A 12731-nucleotide genomic window follows, 5' to 3' on the forward strand; every position below is an offset into this window, starting at 1 on the left:
ACTAGCTGGATTGCTGCTGCAGAGAGCCAGCACGGACTCAACGGGCCGAATGGCCTCCTTCCGTGCTGTGATTCTATGATTCTATGAAATCTAATCACATTATGGTCACAATTCACAAGTTGTTCCCTTACCGTCAGATTGTTAACTAATTCTTGTATCTAGTCTGCCCTGTGCCCCTGTCAGTTCTAAAACATATTGTTCCAGAAAATTGTCCCGAATACATTCTAGAAATTCATCACCTTTAGTACTTGAGCTGTTTTGCTTCTCACAGTCTATGTGAAAATTAAATCTCCCATTATAGCCACATTGTTTTTGCTACATACTTCCCTGACCTCTGTATTTATACATTCCCCTATGTCACTACTGTCAGGTCTGTCGATAACATCCACCAGAGTCTTGCATCCTTTGTTGTTCCTTAACTCTACCCAGTGATTCCACTGCCTGATCACCCTTACTGATTGCGTCTTTTATCGATATTGCTCCTCCTCCTCCTTTCCCAATCCCTTCTGGAGATCCCTCCCCTTTCTTGGTTCAAAGTCCTTCCTACAGCCTTATTTATCCTTTCTGCTCAGACCTTGGCCCCAGGTGGACCTGTCCCAGTGGCACAGCTCCTTCCCGTCCCGGGGGCACAGCTCCTTCCCGTCCCGGGGGCACAGCTCCTTCCCGTCCCGGGGGCACAGCTCCTTCCCGTCCCGGGGGCACAGCTCCTTCCCGTCCCGGGGGCACAGCTCCTTCCCGTCCCGGGGGCACAGCTCCTTCCCGTCCCGGGGGCACAGCTCCTTCCCGTCCCGGGGGCACAGCTCCTTCCCGTCCCAGGGGCACAGCTCCTTCCCGTCCCGGGGGCACAGCTCCTTCCCGTCCCGGGGGCACAGCTCCTTCCCGTCCCGGGGGCACAGCTCCTTCCCGTCCCAGGGGCACAGCTCCTTCCCGTCCCAGGGGCACAGCTCCTTCCCGTCCCAGGGGCACAGCTCCTTCCCGTCCCGGTGGCACAGCTCCTTCCCGTCCCGGTGGCACAGCTCCTTCCCGTCCCGGGGGCACAGCTCCTTCCCGTCCCGGGGGCACAGCTCCTTCCCGTCCCGGGGGCACAGCTCCTTCCCGTCCCGGGGGCACAGCTCCTTCCCGTCCCGGGGGCACAGCTCCTTCCCGTCCCGGGGGCACAGCTCCTTCCCGTCCCAGGGGCACAGCTCCTTCCCGTCCCAGGGGCACAGCTCCTTCCCGTCCCAGGGGCACAGCTCCTTCCCGTCCCGGTGGCACAGCTCCTTCCCGTCCCGGGGGCACAGCTCCTTCCCGTCCCGGGGGCACAGCTCCTTCCCGTCCCGGGGGCACAGCTCCTTCCCGTCCCGGGGGCACAGCTCCTTCCCGTCCCGGGGGCACAGCTCCTTCCCGTCCCGGGGGCACAGCTCCTTCCCGTCCCAGGGGCACAGCTCCTTCCCGTCCCAGGGGCACAGCTCCTTCCCGTCCCAGGGGCACAGCTCCTTCCCGTCCCGGGGGCACAGCTCCTTCCCGTCCCGGGGGCACAGCTCCTTCCCGTCCCGGGGGCACAGCTCCTTCCCGTCCCAGGGGCACAGCTCCTTCCCGTCCCGGGGGCACAGCTCCTTCCCGTCCCGGGGGCACAGCTCCTTCCCGTCCCGGGGGCACAGCTCCTTCCCGTCCCGGGGGCACAGCTCCTTCCCGTCCCAGGGGCACAGCTCCTTCCCGTCCCAGGGGCACAGCTCCTTCCCGTCCCAGGGGCAAAGCTCCTTCCCGTCCCAGGGGCACAGCTCCTTCCCGTCCAATGTGGCACAGCTCCTTCCCGTCCCATGTGGCACAGCTCCTTCCCGTCCCAGGGGCACAGCTCCTTCCCGTCCAATGTGGCACAGCTCCTTCCCGTCCCATGTGGCACAGCTCCTTCCCGTCCCAGGGGCACAGCTCCTTCCCGTCCCAGGGGCACAGCTCCTTCCCGTCCCATGTGGCACAGCTCCTTCCCGTCCCATGTGGCACAGCTCCTTCCCGTCCCAGGGGCACAGCTCCTTCCCGTCCCAGGGGCACAGCTCCTTCCCGTCCCATGTGGCACAGCTCCTTCCCGTCCCAGGGGCACAGCTCCTTCCCGTCCCATGTGGCACAGCTCCTTCCCGTCCCAGGGGCACAGCTCCTTCCCGTCCCATGTGGAACAGCTCCTTCCTGTCCCGGGGGCACAGCTCCTTCCCGTCCCGGGGGCACAGCTCCTTCCCGTCCCGGGGGCACAGCTCCTTCCCGTCCCGGGGGCACAGCTCCTTCCCGTCCCGGGGGCACAGCTCCTTCCCGTCCCAGGGGCACAGCTCCTTCCTGTCCCAGGGGCACAGCTCCTTCCTGTCCCAGGGGCACAGCTCCTTCCCGTCCCAGGGGCACAGCTCCTTCCCGTCCCGGGGGCACAGCTCCTTCCCGTCCCAGGGGCACAGCTCCTTCCTGTCCCAGGGGCACAGCTCCTTCCCGTCCCGGGGGCACAGCTCCTTCCCGTCCCGGGGGCACAGCTCCTTCCCGTCCCGGGGGCACAGCTCCTTCCCGTCCCAGGGGCACAGCTCCTTCCCGTCCCAGGGGCACAGCTCCTTCCCGTCCCAGGGGCACAGCTCCTTCCCGTCCCATGTGGCACAGCTCCTTCCCGTCCCATGTGGCACAGCTCCTTCCCGTCCCAGGGGCACAGCTCCTTCCCGTCCCAGGGGCACAGCTCCTTCCCGTCCCAGGGGCACAGCTCCTTCCCGTCCCAGGGGCACAGCTCCTTCCCGTCCCAGTACTGGTGCCAGTGTCCCATTAAATGAAACCCCCTCCTTCCCACACCAGTCTTTCAGCCACGCATTCACCATCCTGATCTATCTATCCCGTGCCAATTAGCACGTGGTTTGGGTAGTAATCCCGAGATTACCACCCTCGAGGCCCTGCTTTTAATCTAGCTCCTAGCTCCTGATACTCCCTCAATGGGACCTCCTCCCTGTTCTTTCCAATGTCATTGGTCCCCACCTGGACCACAACAACTGGATCCCCCTCTCTTTCCAAGTTCCTTCATAATTTAAAAAACTTCTATTAAATCTCCACAATTAGATTCCCTACTTGATCTGAGTAGTTCTATTCTCTTTTACTATTCCTTTACTTTTTATATACTTATAAAAGTCCTATTTCCTTTTATATTATTTGTTAGAAAGAAAAATTTGCATGTATATAATGCCTTTCACGACCTCAAGATATCCCAAAGCGTTTTACAGCCAATGAAGTACTTTTGAAGTACTGCTGTAATGCAGGAAACGCAAGTCTTTTTCCATATTCTCTTTCAGCCATAATCTCCCGTTTCACCTCCCACTACACTTCCTATATTTTTTGGTGTTGTTAGCTCTAATTTTATAATATGCCTCCCCTTTAAGGTTTCAGTTTGATTTGAATCTCTATTTATCCGTGGTGCTCTATTCTTTAATACCTTCAGAAGGTAAATGTAATACCATTTTTAAATTCATGTGGTCAGAACATCAGGTGATCAAACCTCCAGGAATGTCTCTGACCCACCAATACCCAGGCCCCGGCCCACCATTGCCCAGGTCCAGGCCCACCATTGCCCAGGTCCAGGCCCATCATTGCCCAGGTCCAGGCCCACCCTTGCCCAGGTCCAGGCCCACCCTTGCCCAGGTCCAGGCCCACCATTGCCCAGGTCCAGGCCCACCATTGCCCAGGTCCAGGCCCACCATTGCCCAGGGAGCTGCCTAGGCCCTAAGCTCTGGAATTCCCTCCCTAAATCTCTCTGCCTCTTTCTCCTCCTTTCAGATGCTCCTTAAAACCTGCTTCTTTGACCAAGCTTTTGGTCACCAATCCTAATACCTCCTTATGTGGTTCAGTGTCAAATTTTGGTTGATAATCGCTCCGGGGAAGCGCCTTGGGACGTTTTACTATGAAATGCACAATAAAAATGCAAGATGTTGCTGTTGGATAACCGGATAACACAGGGCTTTCACACACCAGATAATCCAGATGAATAGAGGACCTTCTTGCAAATGTGACAGCACATTTATATCAGAAGGTGCTGGGAACGTACAGCTGAATACCCAGGGGTATACAGCATGACAATGGAAGTGTTGCATAAGAACATAAGAAATAGGAGCAGGAGTTGGCCATACGGCCCCCCCGAGCCTGCTCCGCCATTCAATCAGATCATGGCTGATCTTCTACCTCAACTCCACGTTCCTGCCCTTTCCCCATATCCCTTGATTCCCCTGGAGTCCAAAAATCTATCGATCTCAGCCTTGAATATCCTCAACGACTCAGCATCCACAGCCCTCTGGGGTAGAGAATTCCAAAGATTCACAATCCTCTGAGTGAAGAAATTCCTCCTCATCTCAGTCTTAAATGGCCGACTCCTTATCCTGCAACTATGCCCCCTAGTTCTAGACTCTCCAGCCAGGGGGAACAACTTCTCAGTATCTACCCTGTCAAACCCCCTCAGAATCTTAGATGTTTCAATGAGATCACCTCTCATTCTTCCAAACTCGAGAGTAAAGGCCCATTCTACTCAATCTCTCCTCATAGGACAACCCTTTCATCCCAGGAATTAATCTGGTGAACCTTCGTTGCACCCCCTCTAAGGCAAGTATATCCTTTCTTCGATAGGGAGACCAAAACTGCACGCCCTGTTCAATTGTAGTAAGACTTCCTTACTCTTGTACTCCAACCCCCTTGCAATAAAGGCCAACATGCCATTTGCTTTCCTAATTGCCTGCTGTACCTGCATGCTAACTTTTTGTGTTTCTTGTACCAGGACACCCAAGTCTCTCTGGACATAAGAACATAAGAAATAGGAGCAGGAGTAGGCCAATCGGCCCCTCGAGCCTGCTCCGCCATTCAATAAGATCATGGCTGATCTGATCCTAACCTCAAATCTAAATTCATGTCCAATTTCCTGCCCGCTCCCCGTAACCCCTAATTACCTTTACTTCTAGGAAACTGTCTGTTTTAAATTTATTTAATGATGTAGCTTCCACAGCTTCCTGGGGCAGCAAATTCCACAGACAAACATTTAGCAATTTCTCACCATTTAAAAAATATTTTGTTTTCTCTTCTTCCTATAATGTGAATAACCTCACATTTCCCCACATTATACTCCATGTGTTGCATTAAGAGTTTATCATTAATTGGCTCCTTGGCTGTGAGATTGTGTGAGCAGAGGTGGGCAGGAGTGGGGTGTTACCGTACCTGGCAGTGATGGCCTTGGTCTGGTCTCTGATCTTCTCCAAGTAGATATTTCCGCTCTTCACCAGGTGTCCCCCAGCCTCAACCACCGTGTTGATTTTCTGCAGGTTTATTTCCAACGTCACCAGAAAATCTTGGTGCCTCTTGATTGCTCCTTCTGCTGCTTCTACTGTGACCGGCAACTCCAGCTGGGCCAGCACTGACTCCTGCACAGCATTCACAATTAAAAGGATCCCACAGGGAATAACATCAGAGATATCCCAGCACTGAGGTGTAGGAAAAGGGAATTCACAATCCCCACATGTAACGTCTTATCGGGAGCAGGTGGATCAGTCCTCCCTCACTAATATGGACAATGGCTCTCAGCAGCTACTGTTGTTTCCTTAGATTGAAACGTGATAAATATCCCCCCATCTCTCAGCCCATCTGCTGCTGAAATCCTCATCCTTGCCTTCGTTACCTCCAGGTTTGACTATTCCAATACTCTCCTGGGTGGCCTCCCACCTTCCACACTCCGTAAATTTCGGCTCATCCAAAACTCCACTCTGCCCATATTGTAATTCCCACATTGAATGTGCTCGCTGACCTACATTGGCTCCCGGTCCAGCAAAACCTCCATTTTAAAATGAACATCCTTGTGCTCAAATCCCTCCAGGGCCTTTCCCCCGCCATCTCTGTAACCTCCGCCAGCCCTACAATGCTCCGGATCGCTGCGCTCCTCCAATTCTGGCATCTTGCACATCCCTGATTTCCTTCGCCCCTCCATTGTTGGCCATGCCTCCAGCTGCCTAGGCCATAAGCTCTGGAATTCCCTCCCGAAATCTCTCTGCCTCTCTACCTCTCTCTCCTCCTTTAAGATGCTACTTAAAACCTACCTCTACGACCAAGCTTTTGGTCACCTGTCCTCATATCTCTATATGTGGAACGGTGTCAAAATTTTGTTTGAGATACGCTCCTGTGAATCATAGAACGGTTACAGCACAAAAGGAGGCCATTCGGCCCATCGAGCCCTTGCTGGCTCTTTGTAAGAGCAATCTAGTTAGTCCCATTCCCCCGCTCTTTCCCCTTAACCCTGCAATTTTTTTCCCTTCAAATATTTATCCAATTCCTTTTTGAAAGTCATGATTGAATCTACTTCCACCACCCCTTCAGGCAGCGCACTCCAGATCATAACTACTTGCTGCATAAAAAAGTTTTTCCTCATGTCATCTTTGGTTCTTTTGCCAATCACCTTAAATCTGTGTCCTCTGGTTCTTGACCCTTCCGCCAATGGGAACAGTTTCTCTCTCTGTACTCTGTCTAGACCCTTCATGATTTTGAACACCTATAACAAAACTCCTCTCAACCTTCTCTGTTCTGAGGAGAACAACCCCAGCCTCTCTAGTCTATCCATGTAACTCATCCCTGGAACCATTCTAGTAAATCTTTTCTGCACCATCTCTAAGGCCTTCACATCCTTCCTAAAGTACGGTGCCCAGAATTGGACAGTTGGAGTACTGGAAATTGCGGAGGTACTGGCCATAATCTTCCAGACATCTGTAGATATGGGGGTGGTGCCAGAGGACTGGAGAATTGCAAATGTTACACACCCTTGTTCAAAAAAGGGTGTAAAGATAAACCCAGCAACTACAGGCCAGTCAGTTTAAGCTCAGTGGTGGGGAAACTTTTAGAAACGACAATCCGGGACAAAATTAACAGTCACTTGGACGAGTGTGGATTAATTAGGGAAAGCCAGCACGGATTTGTTAAAGGCAAATCGTGTTTAACTAACCTGAAACAGTTTTTTGGTAAGGTAACAGAGCGGGTAGATGAGGGCAATGCAGTTGATGTGGTGTTTGATAAAATGCCGCACGGTAGGCTTATCATTAGGATTGCGGCCTATGGAATAAAGGGGGCAGTAGCAACATGGAGACAGAATTGGCTAAGTGACAGGAAACAGAGAGTAGTGGTGAGCGGTTATTTTTCGGACTGGAAGGAGGTGTACAGTGGTGTTCCCCAGGAGGTGAGTGCTGGGACAACTGCTTTTCTTGATATATATTAATGACTTGGACTTGGGTGTACAGGGCACAATTTCAAAATTTGCAGGTGACACAAAACTTGGAAGTGTAGTGAACAGTGAGGAGGATAGTGATAGACTTCAAGTGGATATAGACATGGGCGGACACTTGGCAGATGAAATTTAACACAGGTACATTTCGGTAGGAAGAACGAGGAGAGGTAATATAAACTGGAGAGCACAATTCTAAAAGGGGAACAGGAACAGGGAGATCTGGGGGTATATGTGCACAAATCGTTGAAAGTAGCAGGGCAGGTTGAGAAAGCAGTTAAAAAAGCATACAGGATCCTGGGCTTTATAAATAGAGGCAGAGAGTACAAACGCAAGGAAGTCATGATGAACCTTTATAAAACACTGGTGCGACCACAACTGGAGTATTGTGTCCAGTTCTGGGCACCGCACTTTGGGAAAGATGTGAAGGCCTTAGAGAGGGTGCAGAAAAGATTTACTAGAATGGTTCCATGGATGAGGGACTTTAGTTACGTGGATAGACTGGAGAAGCTGGGGTTGTTGTCCTTGGAACAGAGAAGGTTGAGAAGAGATTTAATAGAGGTATTCAAAATCATGAAGGGTCTAGACAGAGTAGATAGAGAGAAACTGTTCCCATTGGCGGAAGGGTCAAGAAGCTGAGGACATAGATTTAAGGTGATTGGCAAAAGAACCAAAGGTGACATGAGGAAAAACTTTTTTTCACAGCGAGTGGTTAGGATCTGGAATGCACTGCCCGAGGGGGTGGTGGAGGCAGATTCAATCGTGGCTTTCAAAAGGGAACTGGATAAGTACTTGAAAGGAAAAAATTCACAGGGCTACAGGGATAGGGCGGGGGAGTGGGACTAGATGGATTGCTCTTGCATAGGACTCGTTGGGCCGAATGGCCTCCTTCCGTGTTGTACCCTTTCTATGACTCTATGTAAGAAGTATAGACAGACGCCCCCACGTCCTATTGTAAGTGCTCCATTAGCACGTGACTTTAACGAGGTAGTTACCATCAATCTAAAAGTGTGGGACAAAGACAGAAATGTTTTCATCTCACATTTTATTGACCTGGCTACAAGATTTAGTATTTCTACACTAATATATAGTGAGGAGAAGGTGGTTATTACAGATAAAATTATGGAAAAATAGATAGGGAATGGACTTGGGACACCAGCTAGGTTTTTGTCCGTTAATGGAGGTGAATTCGCTAACACGGAATTCCGGGATATATGTGACAATATGAATATAATTGTCATGAATACAGCAGCTGAGAGCCCTTTTAGCAATGGTCTTTGTGAAAGGAATCATGCCGTGATTGATAGCATGGTGCATAAAATTTTGGCTGATTGCACAGTGTAAATTGTCAACTGCCCGAGCATGGGCAGTTCATGCAAAGAATTCTCTTCAGATGGTTGGAGGATACAGTCCTTACCAACTCGTCTACGAGTGCAATCCCAAATTACCTTCTGTTCTTTGTGATAAACCTCCTGTTCTAGAAGGTACTACAATTAGTGCTGTTTTTTCTGAGCATTTAAATGCTAAAAATGCAGAGAGACAGGCTTTTATCAAGGCTGAGGTATCAGAGAAAATGCATAGACCATCTGAGACAGAGTTCAGTTCAGGAGATTTGGTATACCATAAAAAAAGAGAGCGTCATAAGGAATGCAAAGGCCCTGGGGTGAGGTAATAGGTCATGATGGTAAGCCTGATTACATGGTAATCAAACTGTTAAGGGACATTACTCACGGTTAATTGAAATTAATGATAAAATCTCAGACTCTGAGCAGTTGATAGAAGTAAACAAGCACCTCACGTTCATGATTTTTTTGATGAGGTTCCTGAGGTACAGACCGAGGTGGATCATGGGCTGGACAGTGGTAATGTCAGTGATCAAGAAACACATGACAGAGCTATCACATCCACAGAACAATTACCCAAAGTGGGGACACGGGTGACAAATGTTCCAGAAGGGACTAATGAATGGAGGGATGCAAAGATTTTGGGACGAGCAGGCAAAGCTACGGGTAGGTTTCAATATTGGTTGAAAGTTCAGGACGATGTCCATGCAGCGATGTCCATGGACTGGCAGAATGGGGTAAAAGAGTGGAGGGTACAAAAGCAGAGTACAAGTAGTGATAGGGAGTCCGGAAGTGAATCTCACGTTAGAAAACGATCACGAGTTAGAGGTGTAAGAGGGAGATCTCGCAGTTGTAGTCCCTACAGGCATAGAAGTGGAAGGAGAGGATGTAGCGTCCCTAGGTCAGACAATGAAACAAAGATCACATAACAGTCATCATAGAAAATTTACGGCACAGAAGGAGGCCGTTCGGCCCATCATGCCCGCGCTAGCTGAAAATGAGCCACCCAGCCTAATCCCACTTTCCAGCACTTCAGATGCACATCCTGGTACTTTTTAAATTAGTTGATGGTTTCTCCCTATTCCATCCTTTCAGGCAGTGTGTTCCAGACCCCCACCATCCTCGGGGTGAAAAAAAATTTCCTCAGCTCCCCTCTAATCCTTCTACCAATCACTTTAAATCTAAGCCCCTGGTTATTGTCCTCTCTGCTAAGGGAAATAGGTCCTCCCTATCCACTCTATCCAGGCCCCTCATAATTTTGTCCACCTCAATCAAATCACCCCTCAGCCTCCTCTGCTCCAAAGAAAACAACGACCGCCTATCCAATCTTTCCTCATAACTAAAATTCTCTAGTCTATGATTCTAAGCCATCAACTGTCGGATTGTTTGACTAAAAGACATAAATATATGAAGAAATTATTCGGGGTCCTGGAGAAGGGTCGCCTCACAATGTAAGTTGTACAGATTATAGAGGTTTTTGTTTATTGAAATTTTTGTTTGTACTTTATATAAAGTTTGATTTTTTTTATTTATATAGAGAGAAGGGAATCTGTTAATTGTATAATGTAATTTATATCAATTAGTGTTAATTGTATTCAGGTGGGATGTGTCAATTGGGAATTCTCTTGTATCCTTTATATATGAGAGCTCATCTAGGGTGTGGTGTGTGTAAGTGGACTCTCTGTGAATAAAGGCTTGGAAGCAACTGAAGACCAGGCTCCAGTATTCTATCCTTCACCTCCTGGCTGTCCAGTTATAACAGCGGGATTACATTTGCCACCTTCCAATCCACGGGGACTGTTCTAGAATCTAGGGAATTTTGGAAGATCATAACCAATGCATCCATTATTTCTGCTGCCACCTCTTTTAAAACCCTAGGATGTAGGCCATCAGGTCGAGGGGATTTGTTGGCTTTTAGTCCCATTAATTTTTCGAACACTTTTCCTTTACTAATCTTAATCACTTCAAGTTCCTCACTCTCATTAGACCTTTGGTTCCCCACTATTTCCAGTATATTTTTGTGTCTTCTACTGTGAAGGCAGATAAAATATTTGTTTAACATCTCTGCCATTTCCTGATTCCCCATTATAATTTTTCCTGTCTCAGCCTCACTTTCGCTAATCTCTTCCTTTTTACATACGTGTAGAAGCTCTTACAATTTGTTTTTAGATTTCTTGCTACTTTACTCTCATATTTAATTTTCTCCTTTTTTATCAATTTCTTGGTTATCCTTTGCTGATTTCTAAAACCCTCCCAATCCTCAGGCTTACTACTCTTTTTGGCAACATTGTAAGCCTCTTCTTTTAATCTAATACTATCCTAATTCTATCTAATACTTCTCTAATTAGCCATGGTTGGATCACTTTTCCTGTGGCGTTTTTATTCCTCAAAGGAATGTATCCTCGTTGAGAATTATGAATTATTGCTTGAAATGTTCACCATTGCTTATCTATTATCATATCTTTTATTTAATTTCCAAATCTACCTTAGCCAACTCGCCCCTCATACCTATATAATTGGCCTTGTTTAAATTTAAGACTCTAGGTTCAGACTTAGCTACATCACTCTCAAACTCAATATGAAATTCTATCATATTATGATCACTCTTTCCCAGAGGATCCTTTATAATAAGATAACTAATTAATCCTGTCTCATTACAAAATACTTGATCTAAAATAGTCTGTTCCCTAGTTGGTTCCTCGACATACTGTTCTAGAAAACTGTCTCGGGTGCATTCCATGAACTCATCCTCCAAACTACTTTTGCCTATTTGGTTTGCCCAGTCTATATGAAGGTTAAAGTCCCCGACAATACATGCATTATCCTTATTACATGCTCCTCTAATTTCCTACTCTGTCCGACACTATAATTACTGTTATGAGTGTTTAAACTACTCCCACCAGTGTTTTCTGCCCCTTGTTATTTCTTAGCTCCACCCATACTGATTCTACATCCTGATTTTCAGAGCGAAGATCCTTTCTCATTACTGTCTTTATCTCACCCTTTATTATCAGGGCTCCCCACCACCCACCCTCTCTCCCCCCACCACTGCTTTTCGATTTTGTCTTTTCTAACGGTCAAGTACCCTGGAATATATAGTTTCCAACCTGGGTCACCTTGTAGCCGTGTCTCAGTAATGGCTCCGAGATCAAACCCATTTATCTTTATTTGTGCCATTAATTCATTTATCTTGTTACGGATGCTTTGTGTATTCAGATACAGCGCCTTTAATTTTAACTTTTTTACTTCTTTTACCTTGCTTTTGTACTCTATGGCTCTATTTATAAAGCCCAGGATCCCAAATGCTTTTTTAACCGCTTTCTCAACCTTCTTGCCATCTTCAAAGATTTGTGAACATATACCCACAGGTGTCTCTGTTCCTGCACGTTTATGTAACTTGAGTTTCTGTGTCCATTCGCTTGTGCGTTTTGGCTGATGCTCCGGACCCGAGCCCATCATTTCTATTCCCCCTTTCCTTTATAAACGTTTTTGCTTCTTTTCTCTTTACCCCTCCTAGGCCCCTCTTTCCTGTCACCATGCCTCCTTTCATTTCTCCCCTCTCAGGTACTCTGCCCCCCCACAAATCCCTTCCCCAACTCTTCAGCACTTCTCAAACTTCCTACTCTCCTGCCGCCAGGCTTGACTCCCTCTTAGATAATCCTACAGCTTCCCTCTGTGCTGTAGGCTTCCCTCTTGGCAACCTCCAAGGGGCACATCGAGGCACTCGTCATTGCCTCCTTACGAGCAGCAACCCCAACTCCTCATCGTTGTTAGTAAAGGAGGAAATCAATGCAATAGTGAGGAAGGATATTGGCTCGGAAAATCACAATGTGGAATCTGTATGGGTGGAGCTAAGAAACACCAAGGGGCAGAAAACATTGGTGGGGGTTGTCTATAGGCCCCCAAACAGTAGTGGAGATGTAGGGGAGGGCATTAGCAGGAAATTAGAGACGCATGCAAGAAGGGTACAACTATAATCATGGGTGACTTTAATATACATATAGATTGGTCAAACCAAATTAGCAATAATACTGTGGGGGAGGAATTCCTGGAGTGTGTACGTGATGGTTTTCTAGATCAATACATTGAGGAACCAACTAGAGAACGGGCGATCCTAGATCCTAGGATATTGTGCAATGAGAAAGGGTGAATTAACA

General features: G+C 48.3%; 1 protein-coding gene across 2 annotated transcripts in view; it reads right to left on the reverse strand.

The window, feature by feature from the left end:
• The window catches only part of LOC137306094 (spectrin beta chain, non-erythrocytic 1-like), a 321761-nt gene that overhangs the window by 160703 nt on the left and 148327 nt on the right, over positions 1 to 12731 (reverse strand). For both annotated transcript variants that reach the window (XM_067975159.1, XM_067975160.1), the window contains exon 17: positions 5188 to 5390. In XM_067975159.1, coding sequence (XP_067831260.1) covers positions 5188 to 5390 — 203 coding nt within the window. The remainder of the gene's footprint in view (positions 1 to 5187; positions 5391 to 12731) is intronic.

The sequence above is a fragment of the Heptranchias perlo genome, chromosome 41 (assembly GCF_035084215.1).
Source record: "Heptranchias perlo isolate sHepPer1 chromosome 41, sHepPer1.hap1, whole genome shotgun sequence".
In the NCBI taxonomy this organism is placed as follows: Eukaryota; Metazoa; Chordata; class Chondrichthyes; order Hexanchiformes; family Hexanchidae; genus Heptranchias; species Heptranchias perlo.